Raw genomic sequence first — 15,143 nt, forward strand, 5'->3', positions numbered from 1 at the left:
CCCAGCTGTGTTTCCCCGAGTATATAATAGTGCAAAGTGCTTTGTGATTATAAACAGAGCGATAGGCACACAAACATAGGCAACCACACAGAACAGAACTGGCATGGCATGTTAACTCATCATTACTTTTGGCCTTATTATTTCGAAAGCCTAAATAGCTCTCCACAGGACCTATGTCCAGATGATGCAAGGATGTCTATCGCTGTTTTCTTCTTGTGATAGTAAAACCTGGGGACAACTAAAAGGGAACTGGTCCATGAAGCTGTAGGCATAACGGAGTCTGAGGGGTTATTCGTGTACTGATGCAGAAAGGTATCAGGGACACACTGGGACTTAAAAGGCAGTGTGAAGAAATGTGCTGTGGGTGTATCCAGGCTATCAAATTCTCTGCCTCATATATGAGCCACAGAGAGCTGCAGAGGGCAACTCTGGGGTCGCTCCTCATGACAGAGAACTTGGGGCCCCCTTGTTATCCCTCTGAGTGGTTTTCATTACCTGAACAAACAAAATGGAGGTCTGCTTTCTGGTGTGGTGGCGCACAGGGAAATCACTACTTGCTGTTTGGGGTGTTCATTCATCTTGCTGTGTTTTCGTAATGCACTGGAGAGGTACACTCTACTACACTATGTTAAACTCACTAATCACCAGTGTGTTTCGTGAATGGACAACACAAAGCACAAATTCTTTACATTCTTTATCCTTTCATTTTAAAAGGCATGGCTCTAAAATAAGGCATATTGTAAAGGTCATTAATTTTCTCTCAGCCCGCTGTGTTCGAGTAAAAGGGCATACCATTTAACAAATACGTGATTTTTAAACGATAAAGATAATGTGTTTTGTTTTCACAGGCATCTTATTAAAATGACATTTGGCACTTTGGGGGCTCTGTGGACTTCTGGAAATTAACATGAGCCCTCCCTACAAATGTCATTCTTGCCACAGTGATGACAGTGCCCGAAAGGGACACACAGCACCCCAGTTGTTAGCACACACTGATTTTGCAAATAAAAACAGGAGAATCAGCGTAAGAGGTCAAAGCATGGAATGGCAGAAGATTGCCTACTCCCGACTTCCCCAAAACCAGATCTTTTTTGTTTTATTAGATATTTTCTTTATTTACATTTCAAATGTTATCCCCTTTCCTCGTTCCCCCTCTGAAAACCCTCTATCCAATCCCCCCTCCCCCTGCTTCTATAAGGGTGTTCCCTCCACCCATTCACCCACTCCTGCTTCCCTGTCCTGGCATTCCCCTACACTGGGGCATCCAGCCTTCACAGGACCAAGGGCCTTCCCTCCCACTGATGTCCAACAAGTCCTTCTTCTGCTACGTATGTGGCTGGAACCTTGGCAGTCAGGCTTGGCCTAGCCACTGGCCATCCTAGAGACAATGCCCAGGTCACTTTTGAGCACCAGGGGCTCTTGGATGCCACAAAGGACTTACTCAGACTTTCTCAACTTAAAATACACAGACTGAGGGAGAAAGTGACGTGTTAGTAAATGGCACACCACGTCTGATACACCTTCATCTACCAGCAGACACTATTTTCACAGAAGAAACGGGCTCCATCTTTAGTTCTTCATGCCATGACTCTAAACTAACAAAGCACTGGCATGAGGTAAGATGAGATAAGATGAAAAGCGCCCCACTCACTGGGAAGCCGGTGGCACTGATGGCTTATTGGCTGGTCGGCCCTGGCACTACTTAACTGTGGGGTCCTGACCTGGCCTCCAAGTGTCAGACCTATGCAGCACCCCATTCATGAAAACCACAATGGCTTCAAACACTGCTAAGTGTTCTTGAGAATTAGTTCCTATTTCTTAAGCAGAAAATTTTCTGAGGATACACCATATTTTCCATTGATATTTTTGAAGTTTAATAAAAACAGTATTTCCTAAGATTGTCTTCTTCAGCTATTGAATAAATGTTTAATTATCGAAAATCTTTACCTACGGTGATATATATCCTTTCAGTCACACTGGGAAGCGTTATTGATTGACAAGGCAGGATATTAGATCTGGGATTTGTGGAGTTAAGTGGCAAAAATACATTTTCTCCCTAAGATCTAGTGTAGTACTGCGCCATCAAAACTGTGGTCTCTTTTCTATAACATTTGTCTTAAACTCAGTAATGGCCAATAAATGGCATTTTGCAAATCCTTGGAGCATTCCAACTGGGGAGTCAAATGATGTCATGAAAATTATCTCTGAGTAGAAAGGGAATTCCTATATGTGGATACCCGTGCCCATGATGAAACTCGGGGCCTGGTACATACTGGGTGACCCTCAACCAGCAACCTCAATAAGGACCTTCAGAAGTAGTCTGATTAACCCACCATGACTGAGATTGTACTGATAATAAATAAAAGAAGCAAATAAAATAAAATAATGTGGTAGTTTGAATATGTTTGGCCTAGGTAGTAGCACTATTAGGGGGTGTGGCCTTGTAGGTGTGTCACAGTGGGTGTGGGCTTTAAGACCCTCATCCTAGCTGCCTGGAAGCCAGTCTTCTGCTAGCAGCCTTCAGATGAAGATGCAGAACTCTCAGCCCCTCCTGCACCATGTCTGCCTGGATGCTGCCATGTTCCTGCCTTGATGACAATGGACTGAACCTCTGAACCTGCTAGCCAGCCTCAATTAAATGTTGTCCTTCTAAGAGCTACCTTGGTCATGGAACTCAGATCTCTGAGTTCAAGGTCAATCTATACAGAGCAAGTTTACAGAGAAAATTCCAGGCCAGCCAAGCTCTGGCAGTAAGGGAGTTCAGAAACAGAAAGTCAGCAACAGAATAAGAGGGGCCATGTTCCAGCCCCAGCAAGCAGCAGAACTCAGCAGCTTTGGCCGTGTAGTTCTAAATTTAGAGTCCAGAATAGAAGGGACTACTGGGACAACAGATGCTCGTTAGCTGGAGCCAAGAAATTAGCCATGAATAACAAGAGACCAGTATCACAGAAGTGAAACCTTCTGGGAAGTGTTTTCAGAGAGCACAAAGAAGCTGTGTTCCAGAGATAGCCAAGGTTGTACCTCGTGCTGCAGCTGGACTTGATAATGTGTAAGAATCACCCAGGTGGTACTGGTTTTGAAAGCATGAAGGGGTCATGGAGAGCAGCTGAGGTTCGGCACTGTGAGAGTCCAGGGAAGGCCATGGGTGGAGATGCAGCCTGAGCTGCAGTTGAAAGCCTAGGAGTGAAGGGGTCATGCAAAGAATTTGAGTCTTGACCCCACAAAGAAAGACTATGAGAGGCTATTGGTGAAACCTAGTTGCAGTGGAAGACCCCAGTGTATTGGAGATGCCAGTATCATGGGATGACCACCAAGAACAGCAGCGACAGTGGAGTGGATCAACCTGAGCTTAGAGTGCTACAAAGGACATAGCTGGAGAAGAGATACCAGCCCTTTGAAGGAGCCCAGAAAATCATGTATGGATCCAGACATTGAAACGTTGAAGTTTGCCTTGGAGACCCCAAGATTTTCTAGATGCCAGAGCTGTGGGCTATCTGCTGAGGAAAGCTGCTAACAGGGAGTGGAACCAGCCCAGGAGAAAGAAGTTTGTTGCAGTCAACAAAGATGAAAAGGGAGTAGAGATCTGAGAACTGCTTTGACATCAGACATGGAGATGCAGAGTTTGGAGTTTACCCAGCTGGTCTCCTGTCTTGCTTTAGGGATTATAGTTAAGTCATTAGATGAATCTCAGAAGAGACTCTGAACTTTGGACTATTAACATGGTTGAGACTGCTATAGACTGGGGATTTTGGATATTGGACTAAATGTACTTATTTATTGTGCTATGTTTAGGTATGGCCCCCCATAGACTCATATGTTTAAACAAGCCTATAGGGGCCAGGGAATGGGGTGTGGTAGTTAACATATGCTTGGCCTAGGGAGTGGCACTATTTGGAGGTATGTCCTTGTTGGAGGAAGTGTGTAACTGTGGGTGTGGGCTTTAAGACCTTCATCTGAGCTCCCTAGAAGTGAGACTTCTAGTGGCCTTCAGATGAAGATGTAGAACCCTCAGCTCCTCCTGCACCACGCCTGCCTGGATGCTGCCATGCTCCTGCTTTGATGATAATAGACTGAAGCTCTTAACATAGGCTAGCCCCAATTAAATCTTGTCCTTATAAGAGTTGCCTGGGTCATGGTGTCTGTTCACAGCAGTAAAACCCTAACTAAGACCAATAATAAGAGGATAATTAAGCCCCAGTGAATCTGAGACACAGAGAACAGAATTAGTGGCAATACGTTACTTCAAGCACAACAACCATCCTGCTCAAGGTCTTCAACTTACAGGAAAGTACTTCTGAACCACACCGAAATCGACAAAGCCAATGACGATCCACACCACCAGGGTCAAGGTTGAAATGATGATGATGAATGGGACAAAATATCCACTGAACCGGTCAGCCAGCTGCTGAATGGGAGCCTATGGAGACAAAGCATTTAGACCACGGGAAGTTACAACCTACAGAGACAGGCATGTGTAAGGCTTGGGTCCACGCTCCTTCCATTGCTATCTTTAGGAGTCAATCTCTACCTGATCCTTGATGGGTGGAGCTATGAACCTTTGCAACCATTCCTCACATCTGTTTTGTTTTGAGGCAGGGAATAATGCAGCCCAGGTAGTCTGGAGCTGAGCTTGAAGTCCCAACCTTGTCGCTCCCGCCTCCGGACTAGCTAGGAATATGAGGATGCTGGTGGTCTATCCACTGAGCTAAAATCCCTTTGAGATCATTTCTTAAAGGAAGGGTTTCATTACGTGTTTTAAGGTTCATCATTACCTTTGACATCTGGGCCTCTTCCACCAACTTTACAATCTGAGCCAAAGTTGTGTCATTACCCACATGGGTAGCTTTAAGGAGCACAGAGCCATGAGCATTAATAGAGCCAGCAATCACTATGCTCCCAGGTTTCTTAGTGACAGGCATGGCCTCTCCTAGGGAAGAGACAGAATCAATCACTCACTCAGCCCTCTCAACATCATATGGACCAATGGCTACCATGACCCCCACCAAAGGGACCCTAAACCCAGCCACCTAACCTGTGATGAGGGACTCATCAGCCATGGTATTGCCTTCGAGGACTTTCCCATCCACTGGGAACTTGCCCCCAGGGACAACCTTGATGACGTCGCCTCGCTGCACCAGCTCCATGGGCACCTGCTCCTCTCTGCAACAGAAGACAGTCAGATACCATCCTCCTCGTCTGGGATTAGACTGGGTTCTAGACTGACTATTGGACCTTTTACTGCTAGCCCTATGTATCTAAGAGTTCTAGATTAGCAGACATAACCAACCTTGCATAAAAAAAATACTCAGGGATGGGTTTGGGATATAGCTTGGTGGTACAGCACTTGCCTACCATGTAAGAGGCCCTGAGTCCCATCCCCAGCAACACACACACTCACACACACATACATTGTGGGGGGAGGAGGTGCAGAGGTCACCTGTCTATGTATACAATATATGTATATTTTTGCATCATTGTTCTCTAAATCTCTAAACCGTACAGTATAAAACCCATTTACATACCATCTGCATTGCAAATGTATAATAATTATTCTAGAGATGATTTAAAGTATGTGGGAGGATGTGAATTCTATGCAAATACTGTTCCATGTCATATGAGGGACTTGGTATCTTAGGGTCCTAGAGCCAAACTTCATGGGTGTTGGGGGATGATTATACTCACATCACCCTGAGCAATGGATGGGGCTAAATTCAAGAGGGCGTGCGCAGTTGATACCAGAGTCCCACTGCTGTGCTTTCGACTTTATCATAAGGAAAAGCAAGCAGCTGCTGAAGGATCTGTCTACACAGCAGTGCAGACAGACTGGTACAATATAGATCTTTAGAAAGGTCACTGGTTTGACTGCAGTTAGCAGCCAGTGCAGGCACTGGACAGTGCTTCAGGGTGATGTCTACGGTGGCCTGTACTGTACAATGGTGACGTGGGATTCCCAAGCTCTACTCATGGACACAACTTACCTGAGGATTAAGTTGTCCTCACCCAGGGTCACGACTGTGGCTTCTGTGGCTTGGAGTGACATGAGTTTTGCAAGGGCTTCTGAAGTTTTGCTCTAGGAGATAACCAGGATGAGAGCTGACGGTCCATACCCAGGCTGACACTCCCAAGCACCGCACTGAAGGTGGCTGGCGTGAAAAACACAACCCCACCACTGAGGCAGCCACAAGTGCCAGGGCCACAAGGGAAGCCCGCCCAGGGCTGCTGAGGCAGAGCTTGACGGCCATTCTATTTTCACCTTCAATATAACTTCCTTCCCCTCTTTTGCAGGCTCCATTGCAGAGTACTGAATGCCACCCAGCCCTGAGGTGGAGGTGTGGATTTCTACACAAACTAACTACAATCCATTAGGCGCTAAGAGACCATTCGAGCTCTGCCCAGAAGTTCAGAGTTTGTTCTGTGGCACAATTACCCGAACAAAGGTCTCACTAATTAGCCAGATTAGCTGGGATATCAGAAGGAACAATCAACAGGGAGATTAGTGACTGCCGCCCCTAATTACAAGGAGTTCAGATTCCGCTGGACTATTCTCTACAGCGTGTGTAATTAGTAGTTCTCAGCACACACTGCCTTTGGGCTGAGAGTCGGGTTACCAAAAGAACGAAAGAACCCTTGAAGCTGTAGCTACCTTGGCCACGTGTTCCAGCCACCGTCCCAGGGCGATGAACACAAAGAGCATGGGGGGCGTGTCAAAGAAGGTCACGGGGCTCTTCTCTGCCTTCTCGGCTACGGCGACCACCAGGATGACCAGGGAGTAGGCATAGGCAATGGTTGTGGCGAGCACGATGAGTACGTCCATGTTGGCGGACCTGTGTCTCAGCGATTTGTAGGCTTGTACGTAGAAGTACCACCCACCCAGAAACTGAAAGGCAGGGAGGGCGGGGTTGGCGGAGGAAGGGGGAGGAGCCAGCCTCAGGACTAGGAGTATTCTAGGTTCTTGGACATAGCTGATACCACTCTGTTCTGCATTATTTGATACTGAGGGCACACACTCTTCCTCAGCCTCTGGTGAAACATACTCTCTCATTACTGGCCACAGAAAGGGATGACGGAGGATACAGGATGTTTGGAACACAGGCACACCATGTAAATGTCCATAATGAGAGAATGGTAACAACAGTGATGTTATTCACTTATACTGTGAATGGTCTCTAGAGAGAAGGTAAGCCAATGGCGTAAAATATGTCCATGATTCAAATAAGAGAGGCAGCATCTGTTGGTGTTCTCACATGGCACCCCCACACACACACTTCTGTTAACAAACATCTGTGTCTGTATTGTAATGAACATGCATCGCACGCAAACATACACACACATGTATACACATACACAGAGAGACAGACAGAAAGAGACTGAGTGATGGCACACTTCCCTAGCATGTATGGCATGTATGAGGTCCTGAGTTGTCCTGTCATTTGTAACACACACACACACACACACACACACACCAGGGATAGGCAGGCTCACCAAGCTTACAAGGAGAGGGTGGCTGTTCTGACAAGTTTCAATCACTTGCAATGACCTGTGACCGTGAAACCAGGCCTTTCTTCTTAGTTCCCACATTTGCATCCCCCCTCTACTCTGCACTCCCTCTGGTCATAAGACAGAAATAACAGCAGCAGCTCCCCAAAGGTGACGCTGCAAAGTTGCCATGAGGAACCACTGGAACTAGGCTAAAGGGCTATTGATGCAGACAGTGATCAGAGATCCATTAGCCATGCCTGGGCACAAAGGGCAGAGGTTTGCCCGGCTTTCCAATACATACTTGGACAAAGGTACACAAGATGAAGAAGATGAGATTGAGAACGGACAGTCCTGGGATGATGTTGTGGTCCAGGACCATCGTCTCCTGAGGCGTACTGCTGGGGATTAACATGTAGACCATCAATCCCATGACGGGGATGCCGAACACCAGGCTGCACAGGAAAGACTTCTTCCACCTGGAAGGCAAGGTCAGCGACACAGACACATCAGAACCACTTGGCACTGGGATCAGATTAGACATAAGATGAACTAAAATAAAAGTGAGGCTTACCCCCAACATCATCACTGACCTCAAGGGCCAGGCATTGCTGGAGGGACACTGGGCTCAGATCTACCTTTGCATAAGCTGGTGGCCACCCATTTATAGATACAACAGATGAGGCAGTGTGGGACCATCAAGGAAAGTCCTTGTAAGCTGTGTATCCTAATGTACATCCTGCAGTCCTGAGCGCTCAGGCTGCTGCCTGAGGCCATCTGAAAGACAGGCCCACTAGTTTCCTAAACCCTCGACTGCCAGTCCCCTGGGCAAGCCAACGGGACCAAACCGAGGACACCATCGAAGCCCCAGAAGGCTCTACCACTCCCTGAAGACACTAAACTGAGTTTCAAATCCCAGGTCTCCTTCTTTCCAGACTTTCCAGAATTGGCCTAAGCTACTGATGCCACAGGTTGCTCACTCTTCCCCAACAAGGCTAAGGTACTGCCCTATGTACAACAGTGGCCTTCGAGTGTGCTCAAAGACTAAGTGACCATCTGAGACTTATTAACCTTTATCTGCATCCTGGGCCGCCCCACCCCCACCCCACTCTGTGCTGGGGATTCTGGGACCTTGTGCATGCTAAGCATAGGCCCTGTCACTGAGCTGCACGTCCTTCCCTGCGCTGGCCATTTTCTTTCCACTTAGCTCTGAAGACTGTCTTCAGATCCTACTTCTAGAACTTACACAAATAAAGCCTAAATAAATAGACTGAAATAAAGAGCCAACCTTGCAGTTAGATTTAGTGAAACTTAACTAAGTATTTAAATAACCACCGACGACTGGTGACTATTTAAAGTAGCTAAAAATTAGTGAAATTTAAAAGGAAAGAGAAGAAAAAAAGCCTACTCTGGTTCTACGCTCATTCGAATGCACACACTACTGCATCTCAAGTACACCACCACGCTGGGCAGTGCAGACCCAGACACTTCTACAGACAGCGTACCCCTCACAGGGGTAAAAGGGAAGAACCAAGGTTAAAGGCAACCCAGGAAGCTGGGGCGTCGGGGCCACAGCTGAGTCTGCTGGCATCATCATGGGCCACAGAGTCAGTGGGAAGGGGACAGAGACTTAGCCAGGGCAACCGTTCACCTTCTGTTTTCTACCTACTGTTTTATTTCCGTCTTGTGGTCCAAGTGATGGGCGTTGGGGTTTCTCTGGGCCAGGGAAGCATGAAAGCCAATTTCCTTGTGATGAAAAGAGGGGTGGGGAGCGAGGGGGAAGGCTCTGGTTAAAACGTGCACGTGTAGAAAGCATTTCCAGCACTGGGGACTGAAATCTCAAAGTTCCTCCGGTGACCTACGGCTTTCCTCTCGTGACTTCTTTGTGGCAAGCGGCTTCCAAAGCCTGCTCAGAGGTTCAGTACTCTGTGTGCCGAGTGGCTAACCGTGCCACCCTGGAGACATGGCACTGAATGGAAATCCCTCTTCCTACCCGAAGGAAAGGCAGTTGCTATTGTCACACTCACTCCAGTGAGTCCCTAAGCTGACCAGGGTTGACTTCAAGAGTCTTGAGTTAAAAAATCCGGATGCCTCGTGGTCTGGTACTTCACCCACTCATGAGGAAAAGGAAGGTGTGAGAGAAACAGTGTGTTAAAGAACTGGGTGCAGAATATGAGTCTCTAGGCTTCTAGGCCAAGCAACTTCCTACTGTATTCGGGGCCTCACTATGTGAAGAGCGGCTTTCTCCGTGTCCTGACAAACTGCTCCTCAACCCTGTGCTCTCCTCAAGCTCTGCCGCCGACACCTCCATCTGAGCATTATGTCTCTGCTGCTCCTTGCGGGTGCGTAAAAGGGAAGGGGAGCTGCCAGGGATTGAATGTCCTGCCAGCACAGGACATAAAGACGGTGCGGGCTGCTGGTGCTGCTGAGTGTCTCCAAAATGAAATGTCATGGTAGAAGGGCATTAAAGGCAACACAAGACAAAAATTCTCATAACTAATTCCAGCTTGGTCGTATCGGGAAAAGATGCTCCAGAGTCGCACAAGCCTGGAAGTCAGGCAATATTCCAATAGTCCTGCATTTTGGACAGAGGTCTGCGAGGCTGCACCAAATCGCCAAACAGGGTGGCAGCAGCTAAGACATTAGAAGTCAAAGTGCATATGAGACATGATTGAAGACCCCCCCCCCCCACCTAGAACTCTCCTTCCTGTCCCCAGCATCATGGTGACTCCTCGGCCCCATGGGTGATATGTGGACACAATTCTCTAAGGTTTAGTGTGGAGGAGAATGGGCTCCAAGTTGGGAGTGCCGTCTTGCCTCTGGTGAGCTGAATATCAGTGAGCAAGAACTTCACTTCCCTGAGGCTCTATCCTCATCGAATGAGGCAGCTGTGAAGCTAGCCAGCCTACCTAAAAACAGCAACGGCCTGTCATTTCCTTATCGGAAAGCTCTGCTGGGCCACGCAGGACTATAAACACATGCCCACAGAAGAGAAAATCAAGGATGAGACGTACTGATGGCATGAAGCCTGATACAATGTTTCATTTCATAAGCAGTTTTACTTGGTTTAATTAACCCTTACCACTGGCGGCTACACCCTGATCTCACTTAGTCTGGGACTGTCTGAAATCTTTCCAATCACCTTGGATGCTCGCTCTTGTAAGGTCTGCTACAGTGTCAAATAGAGGGGGCAGCGAAAGAAAGGGCAGTCATGAAACCCTCTGGTTTCCTAAAGCAAGATGACCAAATTCTCCTACAAACATAGCAGGGAGGGAAGCGTAGAATTGCTGTCTCGTGCCAGCATCCTGAGTCTGCACACACCCGGCACAGGTAGAAATAACTTTTTTAAGTGGCGACTGAGCAACTCAACTCTCCACAGCAGGTATCTCATCAAGACTGACGATTTTCAGGATATATATAAAACTAAAAATGATGTCTTTTTCCTCTCAGCTTTTTCTTTTAAAAAGGAGTGTGTGTGTGTGTGTGTGTGTGTGTGTGTGTGTGTGTAAGTCGGAGAATGGTGGCTTTTGGGAATCAGATCTTGCCTACCATGGGTTCCAGGGAATCAAAGGAGTTGTCAGGCTTCCACAGAAAGCACCTTCGAGTGCTGAGCCCCCTTGCCAGCCCTGCCTCATCTCTTTCTGGTCCATTCACTGTTGTTCTGCTCAGACAATCTGCTGCTCATTAACCGTCTTTAGTTAATTAAGCAGCTGACCTTACGACCCTTGGAAAAAGTCCACGGCTTACAGAGGACTTCTGAATCAGGTTTAACTACTTTCTTCGGTGATTATATCTCACTGCTTTGTAAAAGTGGACACAGAGCTTTCAGGAATTGGCTACCTCAATGATCTTGATGATGTCACGGGGACCAACAATTTCAGGATCGAACTTCACATGGGCTTTGCTGGTGGCAAGGGCCACAGAGGCGTAAGTGATGCCATTTGTCCTTGTGAGCTTGGACTCTATGTTGTGGACACAGGAAGCACAGGTCATCCCTGTGATCTGCAAGACAGGAGGACAAAAACCCCAAGACTGAGACGAGCCTTTCCAGTGAACCCTGGGAACTTAAGTGGCAGGCAGCTACTTCCCCATCCACAGATGCCAATCCCAGTGGCTCAGTGGCTGTCCCCCAACTGCAGGGTAGGCAATAACAACCATTTAGCCAGTGGCTGCAGACAGAGGTTTGGCTTTTGGCTAAGAATGGGCTTTTGGAAAGCACTTCACATTGTATTCTCTCACCAGTGACACTGCAGCAACTGTCGCATGTCAAATGTGTGCAAGTACACCTTTGCAAAATCTTTGGAACTCTTAACAGTCTACAGTTCCAAGTGTCACTGGGATCTGGTCTGCTCCAGTGCCCTGCTGGCTCCAATGGAGATCATGGCAGTGCCACATTGTCAAGAGGACAGGATTCAGGAAATGACTGATACAGTGGGAGGGTTTTAAGTGTGACATCACATGTCACTGCTGGATACAGATGAGGCGCATCAGAGAGCCTAGAGTACAAATGAAGTGCACAGGTTCTAGGTTGGGGTAGAATCACGTGCCTAGCCTGTGCAAGCAAATAAATACAGTTCACATAAAATGTTCAACTGGGTGCAGCGGTACAAGCCTCTAATCCCAATACTGGGGAGGCAGAAGCAGGCAAATCTTGTGAGTTTGAAGCCGGCCTGGTCTCCAGAGTAAATTCCAGGCCAGCCAGGACTAAATAATGAGACCTTGTTTTAAAAAGCAAGCAAACAAAAACACCACAGTAAGACCCTGTTTGGAGGAAGTGAAGCGGGGTGTGTGTGTGGGGGGGGGGGGGGGCACCATAACATAGTACATAGAAAACCATAATATAGTACATTGATGATTTCTCGCTTTTTCTGATATTCTATTTATTTATTGACTTGTGTGTGTTTATGAATATAGGAATGCACTTTCCAAAGCCTACATGTAGAGGTGAGAGACAAGTTGTGGGAGTCAGTTCTCTCGTTTGGGGATCAAACACCAGTGTCGGGCGTGATGGTAAGCACCCTTACCCACTGAGCCTCCCCCAGGCCATATTTACTGATTTTCTGTATGTGTATGAGCACACACATGCACACGGTGTCCGTGTGCCCATTGAAGACATAGGGTGATGTCACTGTTGATATGCAATCCACTTTGTTGGTATGTCCCTGCCTCCAAAGCTTACCAACTCAGCTCTCCTGACTAGCCACGGGGACTGTCTCTGTTTCCTTAGAGTTGCCATTACAGCTCTGCAGGCCCGTCTGGCTCTTCGTTGGGGATCTGAACTCTGGTCCTCAGGATTGCATAGTAAGTACAATATTATTTCCAGAGTCATCTCCCCATTGTCTCTTGATTTAGGTTTTCTGTACAGTGTCTCAGTGGGCCAAGGTATCTACTGTGTATGGGTCTAGAGGACGGCAACAGAGTTCCTCCCCACCTTGTGATACCTGCTGTAGACAGGAAGTACTAGCTCTGACCTTCGGCACGCAGCCCCTGGAACTAGAACAAAGGGTAGGTTCTTCAGAGAATATAGCTTATCAGGAGCTCGATGTGCCTCACGTCCTCCACATTTTCTTCAAACATTGACTTTCCATTAATGGCAGAGACTAAACACACAGGAAGCAAAGGCCCCACTTACCTCAGGAAAACAATATTACTCAATTTTGGCAGGGCTGTGGGGTTCTTATGTCTCCCTTTGTTTACAAAAAGCATTTTCTACAAACACGATCTGAACAGAGGACACAGCAAATGCCAGAGTTGACTACTGTTTTCAGTAACGTGTTGATGTACAACTGTAATAGTAGATAGACAGAAAACACCGTGGGAACAACCACTCTCTTAGGAATTCACCTCCAGTCCCTCGGGAGTTTTAGGACTCCTGGTCACTCAGCTTTTAGTCACTGGTGTGCCTAAAAGTCCTCTTGACTTTGATGTTGTCTCGTTTCAGCAGAAACAGGGTGGAATCTGGGGTCTTTGTGTCTTCTAGCTCTATGGACTCCAGACCTAGACATGTCACTGAATGGAGCCTGTTCCTCCACGGACTTGGTTGTTGTGTCTAGAGATGCCTGCAGGTGGTTGAGCTTCAGACTTGAAGGACTATACCACAGTGAGCCTCCCAGTCTACCATGCTTACCAAAGCCATGCTTACCATCTGTGGCTTCTCTCCGCACTAGGAAGGCCTCCTCTCACTCACAAACAGAACAGGTCAAACAAGACAAAGCATACTGGCAGCAACCAACATGTACAAGGCTAGCACTGTGGTAGGGTGTCATAGCACCCTCCACCTTCCACAGACTGTCTTCTCTAGAGCAGTGGTTCTCAGCCTGCCTAGTGCTGAGACCCTTTAGTACAATTCTCATGTGATGACCCCCAACCATACAATTATTTTATGGCCACTTCATAACTGTAATTTTGCTACTGTTATGAATTGTGATGTAAATGTGTTTTCTGACGGTCTCAGGAGACCTCGATGAAAGGGTCCTTGAACACCTTCCCCCAAAATAGGTCACGACCCATGGATTGACAGCTGCTGCTTTAGTGGATAGCCACTGCACTTACAATCAGTTCGATGTCACCTTCAGAGACTGTGTTGTCCTCCATGACTGACGCTTCGAAGCCCAGGTCCTGGATGAGCTGAGCTATCCTGGGCGACTGGATGATCTCCGGATCATACTTGACCTCTGCCTTTCCCGACATCAAGGCGACCAACACTGAGAGAATACCTGGAACCATCGGGTCACAGCTGTGACTCTGGGCATGGCAACTGGGCTGATATATTGTCCTCATGATTTAACCAAGAAATCCTCTAAAACAATACTCTCAAAATGGGCTGGGTGTGAGCATCTCTTGGGGAACTGTGAACAACTCTGGTGGCTCCTCACACATACCAGGCAGCTCAGGGTCTCCCAGGGTAAATGTCAAGTGTCATTTTTAAAAGGCTTCTCGGGTGAATCTAACTTAGAGTCCGGTTCGAGGGCTATTGTTCCTGAACGACCCTTCTCAGCCATTAATGGGCATAGGAGCCATCTGAGGACCGTGTTAAGTCAGACTCTGATTTAGTGGGTCTGAGATTCCGAATGCCCGTCCAGCCCCTGGGGATGCCAAGCCTTTAGAAGGTCCGTTGCTGCATGCGCATCACACAAGGGGTGTGGCTGCAGAGAACACAACCACTGTCACAAAAAGGTGTCCTTTCCTTTCCCTTTCTGACATACAAGGGAAAAATAACTTTTTCAAAAATGGTTTTATTTATTCTTTTCAAGTTTTTAAGGATTTCCAAAAGTGAAAAACCTGTAGCTCCTCTGGCTAACACTACTATTGTGTCAGTTTAAGGAGAAGAAAGAGTCACATTCAAATAAATGAAAGGCATGATGTGATTTAGAAAAATATGCCATGGAAGACAGAAGCAAGAGGTTAAAGTCACAAAATTACATCTGCAGCCAGGCTTGACAAAGGTCCTCCTTCAGCACATCTCCGTTTATGATGATGACCTAAGCAAGGGCTTCAGTACTTTTAAAGTGTGAACAGAAGGCTGGAAAAGGGGGAGAGCCTGAGTTAAGCCTGATGCAGGGTCAGGAATCGGTGCACAAAGTCTCAGGCAGCCACTAGGTCAGCTCTGCTTCAGGGATGTCTGTGGGATCACCCATCAAAGTATTTCCAAACAGAAACAAGGACAA

General features: G+C 47.3%; 1 protein-coding gene across 5 annotated transcripts in view; it reads right to left on the reverse strand.

The window, feature by feature from the left end:
* The window catches only part of Atp7b (ATPase, Cu++ transporting, beta polypeptide), a 67,292-nt gene that overhangs the window by 13,950 nt on the left and 38,199 nt on the right, over positions 1-15,143 (reverse strand). For 4 of the 5 annotated variants that reach the window (XR_378777.4, XM_017312538.2, XM_006509007.4 and 1 more), the window contains exons 4-12: positions 14,029-14,192; positions 11,317-11,478; positions 9,146-9,222; positions 7,781-7,955; positions 6,644-6,877; positions 5,979-6,070; positions 5,033-5,160; positions 4,773-4,927; positions 4,283-4,417 (exon numbers count right to left, since the gene is read on the reverse strand). Coding sequence is in view for 4 of the 5 variants with exons in the window: in XM_017312538.2 (XP_017168027.1) it covers positions 4,283-4,417; positions 4,773-4,927; positions 5,033-5,160; positions 5,979-6,070; positions 6,644-6,877; positions 7,781-7,955; positions 9,146-9,222; positions 11,317-11,478; positions 14,029-14,192 (1,322 nt within the window). In the remaining variant the exon portion in view is untranslated. Of the gene's footprint in view, positions 1-3,051; positions 3,178-4,282; positions 4,418-4,772; positions 4,928-5,032; positions 5,161-5,978; positions 6,071-6,643; positions 6,878-7,780; positions 7,956-9,145; positions 9,223-11,316; positions 11,479-14,028; positions 14,193-15,143 lie in introns of those variants that run through there. The other variant, XM_011242119.3, reaches the window with a different exon arrangement.

The sequence above is a fragment of the Mus musculus genome, chromosome 8 (genome assembly GCF_000001635.26).
Source record: "Mus musculus strain C57BL/6J chromosome 8, GRCm38.p6 C57BL/6J".
Classification (NCBI taxonomy): domain Eukaryota; kingdom Metazoa; phylum Chordata; class Mammalia; order Rodentia; family Muridae; genus Mus; species Mus musculus.